This window comes from Perca fluviatilis, chromosome 2, assembly GCF_010015445.1.
Source record: "Perca fluviatilis chromosome 2, GENO_Pfluv_1.0, whole genome shotgun sequence".
NCBI lineage: Eukaryota > Metazoa > Chordata > Actinopteri > Perciformes > Percidae > Perca > Perca fluviatilis.
The window spans coordinates 18096404-18111035 of NC_053113.1; the positions used below are offsets into that span (position 1 = coordinate 18096404).

The 14632-nt window shown below is 42.5% G+C and overlaps 1 protein-coding gene across 8 annotated transcripts in view; it reads left to right on the plus strand.

The window, feature by feature from the left end:
* LOC120573397 (chloride channel protein 2-like) overlaps positions 1 to 11473 on the plus strand; it is a 173832-nt gene extending 162359 nt beyond the window's left edge. For 7 of the 8 annotated variants that reach the window (XM_039823117.1, XM_039823131.1, XM_039823142.1 and 4 more), the window contains 2 exons: positions 2152 to 2238; positions 7566 to 11473. In XM_039823117.1, the coding sequence (XP_039679051.1) occupies positions 2152 to 2238; positions 7566 to 7760 (282 nt within the window). In that variant the 3' untranslated portion in view covers positions 7761 to 11473. The remainder of the gene's footprint in view (positions 1 to 2151; positions 2239 to 7565) is intronic. The other variant, XM_039823125.1, reaches the window with a different exon arrangement.
* Positions 11474 to 14632: the final 3159 nt, after the last annotated feature.

Below are 14632 nucleotides of genomic sequence, written 5' to 3' on the forward strand. Positions count from 1 at the left end.
CTTTCCCCCACCCCTAGTGAGCAAGCAAGCTAACATTAGCTAGTAGCTAAAACGACAATATCACTATATTACACTTGTCAATGTCACCTTTTGGATGTTTTAAACACCGGGGTGAAAGGGGTTTGTTGTAATGTTACTCAACGATGCTGAGAGACGGGTGTGGGTGGGGATGGCTGGGGGAATCTCCGGTCCAGCAAGGACGTCCGATGGCCAGTGTTGTGCAGCAGAAGATCTCCCAGCTGCCCTGAATTATCTCCCCTTCACCGGATGCGTTAAAAAAGTTGAACTCGTACGACAGGCAACAGACGGTTCCTATCCGACAATCCAGAACAGACATTGAACTATTGACATTATACCGCTATATCCCATTTAACTGACCTGACATATCAACATCCTGGGCAATTTTTCTCCACGCAGAAGCCTTTCTGTTTATATCTCTATAGCCCTCAGATGAGAGGTCATAGAGAATTGGACATCCGGACACTGAGAGTTGTTCTAGTCTTGCCGCCATTTTTTTTCTACTCTCTTCCGACGCCTTCAACGGTGTAGTACGACGTCCACTGGGGGTGCATTGCTGATTTCAAGTGACAGTGTGTAACGGAGACGTATCATTACGGAAGGCCGCTGTTCTGACTCGGGTGCCTGGGTCTGCTATGGTCTGTTTCCCGAGGGTTCATTAAACTGCCGTTAGCATTGTAAGGACCCGGCACTGGAGTTAAAGGAGAATTCCGATCGATTATGTTGTTTGTTGTCACATAGTGCTGTCAGTAGCGAGAAAAACGAAAATAATCGGTGTTGGCTACACAGAGTTATGCTACTGCTAGCTTTCGCACCCAGGCGGTTGAAACGGGGCATGCTTTTAGCCTCTTAACATGTTCGAGATGTCATTACAAGTGCCTTGTCATGTGAACTAGGGGTGCACGATTCAGAAAATGTCACGATTTGATTCAATATCGATTTTCAGGCTCAAGATTCGATTCAAAATCAATTTTCGATTCAAAAACGATTCTCGATTTAAAAAAAAAAATAAATAAATAAATAAATAAATTCTATGAATCGATTTTGAATCAGTAGAGCTTGAATCGCACCCCTAATGTGAACTGATTCCTTCCGAGTGAACATAGTGAATATGGCTGCAGTAGATGAGAAAGAAATGCATAAAGGTTGTGCTAATTCATACCTCTGTTTAGTTCCGGTGTTGAGACTGCAGTAAGACGAGTGCTTAGGTACTGTCTACAAAGTACAACACTGAAAAGAGATACAACAAAAATATTTATTAATTTAATGATTTAATAAGGTAGTGTCTCCAAACTTACCTCCATTATAACTTGTCTCCTGCTAGTTGTACTACAGCACTTACCTTTAAAAAATAAGCAAATGCCTATTTTTGAAAATATTTTTGTATCGCTTTTCGGTGTTGTACTTTGTAGACGGTCCCTAAGCACTCGTCTTGCCATCTTACCACTACTGACAGCACTACGTGACAACAAACAACATAGCTACGTGTTGAAATCGACGGGAATTCTGCTTCCCTGGTTCGGATTGCTGTAATTATAGTGGCTGGCTGCTACCTGGCTCGGGGCTAATGTTAACTATATGTCCGGGGGCTGTTAGCTCTGATTCCGACTGAACATTGTTAGTAGAGACTCAAGTCTGCCATACACATCCCTCATTAAAGTGATACTTTTTTATTTCAAAATGTTGGCATCATGAAGTGGGAGATGTGCTGGCTTATTGTGGACATTATTATCCATGTAATTGGTATTATCACAATATCCACCAAACTTTCCTGAAATATTATTATTAGAGTTAAAATACAGTATGTTTCAACTCCAGTATAAACTAAAACCAGTATATGCAGGTATTCAACAATTCAATGGTAGTTTATGTTTTCTGTTTTAAAATAAGCAACACGAACACTCTGATTGTCCCTGTGTCACATTTTCCAAAGTGATCGTATCCGATTTAGCTAAATGAATCTATTGTGAATTGACTTGTCAGTGTTGGATAATTGAAGTCAGTGGTGTATTTCCCTAACTGAGCATCATTTTCTATTTATAATTAAGTAGGAACCCAGCGTGTTGTCTCTGGTTTGTACTGTTTTTAACGTTTCACTAATTGTTCCCAACCACCTCGGCTGTTTTCCTGCAGACCCACACAATTTTCTCCCTGCTGGGCCTCGACCATGCCTTTGTCACCAGCATTGGACGCCTCATTGGGGTGGTTTCCCTTAAAGAGGTAAGAATCTTGTCACAGGTCATTTTGAGGTGTTTGACTTTTTGGTGGTTTTACATAATTATTGTGCATATTGCATGACTGAATTCAGTGTTGGTTGGTTTCATACCTCTTGAATCTAACCTCACAATCCATCGATCCATTATGATAACCCTTCGACACCTAGTCTCATCTTGTGTAAAAAGTTGTGACTGTCATTATTTACACAGGCAGCATATTCACTGCTTTCATGATTGTAAAATCACTGTCAGTATCAGTAGTCACACACACACACACACACACACACACATATTTTAGTTAACATTAAGGATTCCTCCTCCCTCTGCATGTTATGTACTGTGACAGACAAAAGGCTACTTAATATTGCTGCCTCTATCTATTGTCTCTCTATCTGTTCTCTGTCCCCCTCCCTCTGTCTATATCTCCTGCCTCACAAACAACTGAAAACCCCTCGCTCTTTGTGAATTGGCCAGGAAATGGTGAGAGGATTGCTGCTAAGTGCAGTGCTGCTTGTCTGTCCCTGACATTTAGGCTTTTTTGTTCTGCGTTCCACCAGCAGACAAAAACAGATAAAGCCCAGCCTCTCCCAGTCTGCCTGTCACACAGACACGCTGTTATATTAGAGCCTTGCTGGTCCATGTGGAAGAGAAGAATCACAGGGATGTTTTCTTTGTGTCTGTAATTATAGTCCATTATTTCCATCCTACAGCATGCAGAACTCAGTCATAGACTCTATAAAAAAAAAGCGAGAGATGGGATGAAAGAGACTGTAGAGAATCACAGCAAACTTTCTCACTGATCCAATATGTTGACTAGAATGAATTGGATCTGGAAACTTCCAAGAAGGTTGAATTATCAAACATAAGAATAAAGTGTCACCATTGATTTTAGTCTGTAGATCCTATATCCAAAATTTAAAAGGAAAAAACAAATAATGCGAGAAGATTCTGTTTTTACTTGTGAGTTTCTTCTTAAAGACTTAAAATATCAGGGAGTCCGACTAAATGGGACTCATTTTTCTATTTGTATTAACATTTCTCAAAATCAGCCTGAAGTATGTACAGTAGCAGCAGCAGGTCTCACCCTATGAGTTGACATTTTTTTATCTACTTTCACTTCTGCCATGTGTAGGTGGCAAAGGGAGCTGCAGAGTTTAATAAATGTGCAGTAATTTCTTCTTCTTCCTTCTCCTCTGCTCTTATTCTGTGAGATGTTTCAGCAAAAAAGTAACATAGGTCAGAGTCACTCTGACCTCACTTTTCAGTGCACATTACCCTCTACTCATGATCTTTTTCTCCATTTTTCACATTTTGAAAAAGAGCTTCCTGTGCAAAATAGAAAATGTTTTGTGTGACTGTGCATCAACTACTGATCTTTCACTGTAGAGCAAGGCCAGCACAGTGTCAGGGTTAGCAGTTATATTTCCACTGGGGCCACCCCTGCCAAAACTGTATGCAGCACAGCATAATAAGGCACTGAGAATAAAACGAAAGTTACTAATGTAACTACGGTTCTATGGTCCCAAATGACTGCCAGAGCACTGAATGTTCCCTTTGCTCATGTGCAGTTTGAGTATGTATACCAACAATGTCACTTGTGACCCCTAGATGACCCTGGAGAGACTATATCTTCCGGTGTCATCAGTGGATCTGTTCCTACGGAATCTTCTTGCAGTATCACGATGATTCCGCACTCTGGTGGTCATTTGGGATTCATAGAACCGTAGTTACTTTCGTAACTATTTCATCTCTGCTGACCGCCAGAGGCAGTCCTTAAAGCAGTGAATAACATATACCAGCAGGGTTCCGAGGAATCCTGAATACCCACCTCATTGAGGAGAATCAAGGGACCCTGGATGTAGGACCACCCACAGTGGATGGGGAAAGGCAACATTTACCCTATAGAACCTGGAGAATGTGCCCGGCGAAGGTACCCCTCTCAGAGCAGCCCGTGACGTGGAAACACTCCTAGTAGAGTGGCACATCACGCCGGATGGCAGGGGACGGTATCTGATCCCATATGCATAGCTAATGACATCCACAATCCAGTGGGAGAGGCGCTGTTTGGAAAGAGTGCAACCTTTATTTGGGCCACCATAGCAGAGGAACAACTGTTCTGACCGCTAAATGCCCGTGGTAGCAGCAACGTAGTTCCTCAGGGCCCGTACTAGGAACAACATTTCCGGCTTGTCCCCTCCATCGCCTGGTGGCCTTAGAGGTTGGTTGAAGTGTGAATGTGACAGCACTTGGCAGGAAAGTAGGATTCTGCCACAACATGACACCTGAGCCATCTGTGTTCCACCTCAGACATGAGGCACTTACTGACAGGGTGTGTAGCTCACTGACATGTTTTGCAGAGGTAATGGCCAACATCTTCTACCTGGTTCCGGTCTCCCGTTAGATACATCCCGCAGGCTGGTCTGGCGAGGGTATGCCCACGTCAGGAGGTTACAGGACACCTGCAGCAGCCGTGCAGACTTGGTGCCACCATGTCTTGCACAGGCCAATGTCCCTGAACTGTCCTGCCCTGCCACACTGCACCACACCCTGAGAGGCAGGCATATGTGGCAACAATCAAAAAACAAAACCCATAGGGATGCCCCTGGATAGGTAAGCCCTGCTCCTCCATGGTGCCAGAGCAAGGAGGCACTGCTGTGAAACTCTGAGCCTTCTGTGCCACTTGGCATCCAAGTGGAAGCTGTTCAGCCACCTCTGCAGGGACAACTGTCGATACTGATATCAGCTTGCCCAAGAGATGCAGGAATGCAACATAGGGCAACAACCTGCCCACTCAGAAGGGAGCAAGGAAGCGGACAATGTCGTCCACACGGGGAGAGGATGGGCAGGCCAGGCCATCATGGTTGTCGTGTCTAAGGCTACACCAATAAATGTTGTGGTCTGAGAAGGGTTCAGATAACTTTTTTTCTAGATTTACCTTTAGGCCCAGCTCAGCCACGTGGGAGAGAAGACGAGATGTGTCCTGGATCACCTGGCCACGGGATGGTGCACATAACAGGCTAGTTGTCCAGGTAAAGCAGGATCTTCATGCCCCGAGACTGCAAAGATGTAAGGGCTGCTTCCATGCACCTGGTGAACACCCTCAGAGATAGGGAGAACCCAAATGGGAGCACCCTGAACTGTCAGTGTCGGCCTCGATAGGCAAAATGCAGAAACTGGCTGTGCTGATGTACAATGGACACATGACATGAAAGTTGGTATCCTTCAGGTCTATGGACGTAAACTACTCCCCCTGAGCAACAGTGTGCAGCACATCTGTAGTTAGCATGTGGGATGGTAAAAACCGATGCCTAGTCTCCCGAGCTCGAACGATATGCTCCAGCGCAACCGATCAGCTCCTCTGGTTCTACTGGGATGCTACGCAGGGTCCTCCTACACACCTCCATCAGAGGTGACTGCGCGAGCCATACCTGCCACAGAGTCTGCACCAGGAAGGACGTTATTGTCTGATGAAGGGTAATTGAACCAAGGACCCAACCTGCGGCAATCTAGCATCCCTCAATGCCCGAGGCATGTAGCTGCAGTTCATACACAGGCTGTCAGAAAGCCCCTGCCTCAGGTGATAGGGCCCGAGGCACATCAGGCAGAGTTCATGGCCATTGTCGGCCGGAAGGGGAACCCCACAGCCCGCACAGAAACGTGGATCGTCCACTAAGACAATGTATGAACATAAGCTGAAGGGAGGTGGTGCAAACGACAGCCTGTACAGCAGAGGTGTGAGTGACCAGATATTAATAAGGCACCAGCGAATATGATCGCCAACTATACTAGATATAGTACCTTAAGCTGAGGGAAGGGGGCGTACAACAGCAAAGGGTAGCATTGGTAAGAAAAGAACAGCTAGTCAGCCTGCTGCCAACTAAACTATGGCTCAGCACTGTGAGCTCAGGGAAGAGGGCATGGATACCCGACCCGAGGCCGACGGGTCCCGACGGGCCGGGCCGGGTTCGGACAGCTATTTAGAAATTATGGTCGGGGTTGGGTCGGGCTCGGTCACATCAGCGCGATAAGGCATTTGTTGTAAAATGGTGCTGCGGCTCCTTTTAAGAGAGCTCAGTGTGTGTGCATGTGTGGTAAGTGGGCAAAAGAGAGATAGAGAAAGAGGAAGCAGACGTGTTGTAGATGCAACCGGAGCAGAGTTAGTGGTTATTCGTGTTATAACGTCGGCCCTGGAGGTAACCAGTCTCCCCTGGTTTTCTGATCACGGTCGGAAACGAAGCAATCAGGAAAGGTTAACCCATTGAACATTTTAACAGCTTATTAATGTGCGCTTGTTGCCCCGTGTGTGCTGATGCGCTCATCTGTTGACATTTCCGAATGCCTTTTTACAGTTGCTTAATAAAAGCTTTCCACAAACGTAGCCTACGTGTCGTTAGTATGAGGAAAAACAAATGAGATTTTAACTGTGTCGGGCTCAGGTCAGGCTCGGACACTAATTTCTTAATACCTGTCGGGTTCGGGCCGGGTTCAGTCACGGCTCTGTCGGACGCGGGCTGGCCTCGGACAGAAAAATTCGGCCCGATCCGCACTCTAACGTACACCATTTAACCCAACAGAGGTTGCACAAATGGGACGCTGTGAAAACAAAAATAAGTCGTGACAACTAACAAGAACGGCTACTAACTTAATGTAAAGTAAAGATAAAACATAACTTAATACCAAGAGTAGGAAATGAAAACACTACTACACCGCTGAGGGTTGCAAACTGCTATACAAAGTTAGTTTCAGCGAAACAGAGCCATTGATGCAAAAGAAATGCAAATGAAAGAAAAAAACAACTCAATATTGAGAGGGAAACCGCAGACACTGCCTTCACGTCAAGGGTTGTAAACGCTGTAACAAGTTAGCTTTGGCTGACACTTACAATGTAAATCACATACCTTTCACCCAGAAAGTAAACACCCTACGGGTAAGCTGTCACAGCCCTTGGAGGACGAACAAATTGTTGCTGCTCTGACCAACACGGTCACAAGGACTCCAGCAACGGCAATGTAGAAAACGTTTAAATTCAAGACTTTAGCCAATGTTAAGTAAATGCAACTGCACCCGAGAAGAAAAAAAGAAACGATCCCCTCATGACATCAGAAGATATAGTCTCTCCCAGGTCATCCAGGGGTCACAAGTGACATTGTTGGTATATAATCAAACTGCGCATGCACAAAGGGAATATTTAGTGCTTTAAGCACCTCCTCGGGCGGTCAACAGGGATTAAATAGAACCATGTACCAGATAAAATTGGCAGTTGTACGTATAGTGCATAAACTTGAACTCTTTGTGCCTTCCTCAGTAACTGTCTTGTCTTTCTCCATCCAGCTTCGCAAGGCCATTGAGGGCTCTGTGACAGTGAAGGGTGCGAAGGTGCGTCCTCCTCTGGCCAGCTTCCGGGACAGCGGTACTAGCAGCAGCGAGAATGAAGCCACCGAGCTCCACAAGCTGTGGGACCGCCACAAGAGCATGCCGCTGCCCCGCGAGCACACCCCCTCTGAATCCGATGAGAAATCCCAGTGAGGGAAAGTAGAGGAGGAGGAGGAAGACGAAGAGCAGGTAGAGGAGGAGGAGGAGGCATTGAGATCTTTAATCTCACAAAGCCACAAAAATGCAAAAATCCTCAGGGCTTAGGATCAATATTTAATTATGGAAAGAGTCTTACTGCTAGCCTCTTCATAACTCCTCATTTCTCTCCTCATCTACTCCTCTTTCTCTCAACCATCCACTTTGCTTCATGGACTCACCAGTGCTCACTCCAGGAGTCATGCACTGACCAAGCCAGACACTCCACGGGAGAGAGGAAATCAACTCAACCTGTGCCAATCTTTCCATTTACCTTCGGGAACCCACAGCAGAGCGAATGTGGATAGGGGTTGGGGGACTCATGTTGGTTGATTCCAACAAGGTACTGGGAATAAGTTGAGATCTTTAAAAAGGGATTTCTTTTAGCAGACTTTGTTTAGCTTGTGTATCTTTAGAGTTGAGTTCAAAGTTTGGACCTGCAAAAGTTTTCTTTTGAACAAGTCTTCCACTTGAGTAGAGAAATTAAGCAATGATGACAAGGAAGAATAATGTGTGTATGTACTGTACTTCAAGTGTGAGTGTATGAATATAAGAAAATGTCAGTGTGCATGAAGAGGGAGGTAGCGAACGACTTATTTCTTATAGAATTTTTGTATTGCCTTTAGAACACATTTATTCTTTGTTTTCCAGCTTGATTAATATAATTTCTGACTGATCAGGTGGTCTGGGTTTAACTGGAATTTGCCATGGAACAATTTTTTGTAAATTAATCTACAGTTTGTCCCATTGACGAGCACTGGACTAAGGGGACTGGTGTTTTAGTCTGCTGTTTCTTCTTGTTTCCATTTTACCTCTTTTCCTTCTCATCTCTTCACTGTAAGTCTTAATGGTCAGGTTGAGAGTACAGTCTATGCAAGCAGACATGCCTGTTGGCAGTGGTGGAAGCACCTGTAGCCCATTTCATAATGTACACTCCTTTCATATTGTAGCTACGGCCTTACATTACAAAGACACATAGAAACGCACAAAAAAGATTGCGGTGATGCACTCCGAGAGACGTAGTTTTCTGTTTATCTAAATATAGCTCTTAATAACCGTTCCAGAGAAGGTTGGGGCGGATGGAGAGGGCAGGAAGCGAGGGAGGGAGGAAGAACAGGGAGCAAATGGATGGCTGAAAGAATGAAGACATCATTACCTAACCAGCTGCTCCGGGCCCTCTCATCAATCTGCCTTTGATCGCCGTGTTAGCTAACCTCCATTACTATCAGAGACACAGACACCCCCCCACCAGCTATATGATGTAATTGTACAGGGCTCAGACAGACACTGCTCTCAACATATACAGCAGCAGATGTATGTGAGCAGAATCAGCTTGATTAATGCAGAAAAATAGCTTAAGTGAAGCGAAGCATGATCCAGTGAGATTAAAATCACTAAGGGAAATCTATAACTGACCAATAGTGAGTGGACGCAGATGTAGTTTAACCTTTTTAAAATGTACCTCGTTTACCACTATAAGTCCAAATCATGACAAGATTATCGCTCCAGCTACTAGCCCAACGTAGTTGACTGATTGAATCTGGAACTGGAGCCATGAATGATTATGGCAGCATGGTTTCTGATTCAGCAAGCAGTCTGACATGACGGATAATGTATAAGTACAGTGTATTTAATAATTCATGTCTACCATAATGCTTGAGGCTTGTCAGTGCACTCTCTGCTCCTTGACAGAAAAACATTGATTTGTTTTTTGCTTGTCCTCCACCCCTTCATCTTTTCCACTACTGACCCCAGATACGTCCTTTAAGACACACTCCTTTTTATTTAATTTTTATCTTTAATGTATTTTTTTGGACTAGGCAACGATATCCACTACGACCTACAGAATCTGCTCTACTGTTTGGATGCCTCATACCCAACTTCATTGTGGTTTTTAGCATTTGACGCATTAGATGGATTTTATTTTTGGTGGTGTCTTGTGTTAATGCGCGTCACTGAGTAAAGTAAAATACACACAGTAAAACAGCACGGCTTGGCATGACATAGCGCATGTGAGATTTGTTTTAGAACTCAAATGTACCAAAAACAAAAGCTTGATGGAAATGAATATGGGACTATTGAATTATGTTGTCTTGGTTTGCCATCTTGTGCCTGTATGTTATGTGTCTTTACAGCATCTTATTTTATACGTATTGAGTCAGATTATTTCACTTTGATAGGCATGTTCCATTCACCCATTGAGCTTTATTTATCGCTGATTTTAAACTGGGGATGATCTCTTTGCAAAGTAATATTTACAGATTAATATATTTAACATCACTCCTGTAATTTAAAATCTTTAATAAAAATGTAATGTCTTAACCAAACTTAAATCTTTGACTAATCTCTATTTGAAAGAGATTTGGGGAGCTTGTTTTATATTGTTTTTATTCTCACATTTGACTGATTTTTTCACAAAGAGATTGATTTTAATGCTGTCCTTTATGGGTTTCTTATCTGTTGACATGTGGTCTGTAACATTTCTACTAAGACATGTATTTTTAAAGTGCAAAAAACACTAAAGGGGTGAAGGCTTGCAATGGCTGCCGGATAGCGAAAAAAATGTTATTGTGAAGCCAAGGGAAGTTACTGTTGAAGGAACCTGCATGTGGTCTGTTGGTGACATGTTCATTCCACAAGTGCCTGCATCTACTCCTCTTCTTCATCAACAGGAATAAGCAATCCACTAATGTTTGGGTCTGGTTTTCTAGTCATACGCAGGTAGACGAGGCAATTTTCACACACAAATATGTAAGCGGGGTGGATGATGTGTCGGCGGGCTGTGTAAATGTCACCATGGCAACCTGTCGTTGTCGTCAGTGCCCCCCACATCTGTTACCCCAGAGACTGACAGAGATCCACTAGTCTGATTTGGTTCTGTTCATTTATTTGCGCTTTTCATCGATTTTCATTATTCTGCCTTCTGCCAGAGCCTTCCCCTCTGCAAACATTTCAGAATCTTTCATCTCATTTGCTACCAGACAGATATAGACCCAGGTAGATGCATATTTATTTGTCTGTATTAATCAAAGTAGAAGATGTAAAAAAAGAAATAGTTTTTCATTCTTTTTATTGATGATCTTGTAGGTAATCAATTTGTGCAATAACTGTTGTTCTTCTCATTTTGTAATCCAGTTTTAATTGATGACATGAATGCAAGATAACCTTATTTTTGTAAAGAAACCTGAAAAGTGTAAAAAGATGTATGTATATGAGGAGAACTGACGCTCACACAGGAGCTTGTGTGGGATGAAGTGATATTTCAGTGACTCAGGGAAAGTTTCCCAAAAGCCTAAATAAGAGCTGTCAGAATCTCACTAGAATCAGCATTAAGATATTTAAGGACAGCCTTTGTTCAAGAAGAGAAGTGGCTTAGACTCTTTATTTTGGCTTTTGGAAACCTTCCCCGTCTCGTCTTAAAAGGCTCTGTGGTGAATCTGCTGCATGAACTGTAGCCGGCACTCTCAGCTCCCACCATCACCATGTTGAGGGTTATCTTGTATGCACTCCATGGGCTTAGGGAATGTACATTGTACTGGAGTCCCTCCACTACAGCAAACCCCAAGGGCCAAACCAGATGGAGCTGAACAAAATCCAGAGCTATTTTTCACACCGAAAAATGAAACAGTGTTTTGTATATCAGGGATGAATAAATGAGATTTTAACAATTATTTTGTTGAAGATTTTTTCTGTTTTATATCTCCTGATATTCTGCAGCTGCCTGTCCTTTTTTTCCATTCAGTAACAGCTGGAAAGCACCTGGAGTGTTGTTTTTGTGTTCCGATGATAATCCCAGTGGGGAAGCAAACACTGTAATGCCACAATAATGTTCAAATTAGTTATTTTTGTCCCAAATCTTTTTAGAGCACAGGGATTTAAAGGCTGTATACAATATGTTTTCCTGACCATGCATTTTGATCAGATGAGCATATTCATACCCTATAATTCAATCTGCCCAACTCTACCCCAGCTAACAAACCATTTACACAAGGTGTATTTCTTGCAATTGGAAAACAGATTTCCAGTTTAAGCTTATTTCATTGCACTAGTAAAGGCTTTTTATTAAGGAAAATACACATAAATACAGACACAAATAAATTAACTTTAAACAAGAACTGACCAACAGATTGACAAACGTAAAGGCAAAAATACAACAAGATTATGAGTCTATACTAGTATAGCCATACTAGTGTCTTAAGCATAGTGGTATTTTGAGCTAAATACTGATGTATTTCCAGCTCCCTACAACAAGAAGTAACTTTACAGCTACACTAACACTCACGATATGTGTGGAAATAAGCTGAAAACAATGTGCACCACAATGAATTCTATGAAGTGTTTGACCGATGACAGGTAAAAGTTATGTTTATTTAAGAATTAATAAAAAATGATGGCAAATGTTATGCCAAACGCCAATATAACAGAAGAAGAAGAACACGCATCCCGACCATTTGAACGCTGCTAATCAGAAAAACAACGTAACCACGGGGGCGGTCCCTGTTATTCTTAGGTGGCATGAACGCGCCATTATATCTGATTTGTCACATACTTTGGCTAACAGAAGGCATACAGTAGGCACTTCTGTATTGCTTTGTCCAAAATTGGATAGAAAAATCTGTTTCACAATTGTAATTTATAACACGTTTGCATGAGCAGTATTTACAAGTCAGAAACTGGTAATTATGGTAACTCCAACAACAGCACCCCATAATCTATTGCAGGCTAGTGAGTTTAATGGTGCAGTCATACACACAGTTCATCCTTATCGAGTCATAAAGTCAGGAAAGTTAGGAAATATTACATGACAGTGTTCATCAGAGCATCCATCCACGACGTGGGACACAAAAAATACTTCCAAGTGTTTTGTGCCACCCCTAAAAGAATGAGTTTGGGTGGGGCAGGGGAACTAGCTCTGCTCAGCCATGATGCCCTTCTCTTAAAATACCTCATTGTGCAATTTCGGTCCTCCAGCATGTGAACCTTAATTTCTGACACAGCAGTGTAAAGTGTTGTAACCATGAACCACTCCCAAAATATTAAAGTAAGTCAAGTGCAGCACTTCAATACCAGTAATAAACTCTAAACTCAACTAAAATTGTGTTCCTTGTTGTGCTTTCCCATGGGGAGTGTTAAGTGCTCCGTAATGATCTGCACACTTTTTTCACAGTCTCAATTTTGTGACTATGCGTTTGTTTCTTTGTCAGTGTTTTTCTGTCCCCTCCATCTGGTGCTTCCTCATTCACAACACACACACACACATACATGCACACACACTTTCATCATCTGTTGTTTTTCTGTTTTTGAATGAAAGGAAAGCATCTGGACTGTAATGGGTGAAGAGTGCGTAATGAACTAAACAAGTTCATATTCGTTAAGTAGGCTGCAGCTCCGTCTCTCGGTGTGTGTGTGTGTGTGTGTGTGTGTGTGTTGTAGAAATATATTTTTTACATTCTGTTGTAATTTGTACCTATATAATCTAGAATCCACTCTAACTGAATTGCTAGTTAATTGCAGTAGTGATGTGACACCAACACCTTCCTGTTACAAAACTAGGTTATGAACATGTGTGTGTGAGTGACTGTATGCCTATCTGAGTGTGTGCAAGTTTTCAAGACTTAGCCAGACAAAACACTGCTGCAGTCGCTCATCTGTATTGCGAATGATGTTAGAAACACTTGAGTGGCGTTGAGCCCTGTTGAGCAGGGTGCCATCTGTCTGTGCTGACGTGGCCCTCGTTCTGATGAATAACAAATAAAGGTGTCACTTGAAAAAGTCTTCCTGCCACCCAGTAACTGCTACAGTGTAGGAAGTGCTTGTCGCACTTGGAGACTGATTGATGTAAACGCTGGTAAGAGGTGCAGACAGGCCTCTGGAGAAAACTGCACTCTGTTTTTTGTCTGTGTGTATGTGTCTTCATCAATGCCACAGCTCGTAAAAAGGAAAGAAAAACTTCAGAAAAGTATATAAAGTACATTATGGCTTTGCTTTTAAAACTCAATTAGCCTTTGCACTAGCAAACTTAGGGCAAACTCAACTCCTGGTTGTCTTGGAAGTAGGAAATAACGAGAGTAACAGGTGCACTAGCTTTAAAAGTGAGTTTCGTTAAGTGCTGTGGATAGAGACTTAAAAGTAATAACCAACTTTATTCATGGTAAGTGTTATATGTATACATTTAGAACAGATAAAAAATGTGATCAATTTGCAATAAAATATTTTAGCCGATTGATAGCCCTAATTTCGATATATTACAATGGATCGAATGACATTTTAAAAAGGGGTTGCTTGTAGTGACAAACACATGAAGAATAGGCTAACCCCAAGTTTTTTTTTTAAAAAGAACTTTCATAATATAGCATGTCAAAAAGTCATAGTATAGGTATGTTGAATAAAGTGGTGAAAAAGTCGTAGTCGTAGTATAGTTTATCAAAAAAAGCGATAAAAAGGTCATAGTATAGTATGTCAAAAAAATTCATATAGAAGTATAGGATAGTTTATCGGAAAAAGTGATGAAAAAGTCACTGTATAGTTTGTCGAAAAAAGACATAGCACCTAAGCATAGTGAATGTAATTAAAGTGATGGTTCGGAGTAATTCACCCTAGGGTCCTTTGCACCATGACCTCGAGCCAAACACCCCCCAGAAGCTTTTTTCACCTGGGTCTAACATTGGGAGCGTTAGCGTAGAGTAGCGTTATCAGCTGAATAGCTTAGCGCAGGGGCTAACGGACCCACGTTTGTATCTCGTAAATTACCCCACTAATAATGCCCAAAATGATACCAAACGTCTACAAGTAGTACAAATAGGTTATGCTCTCATAAAACGATGGATTGG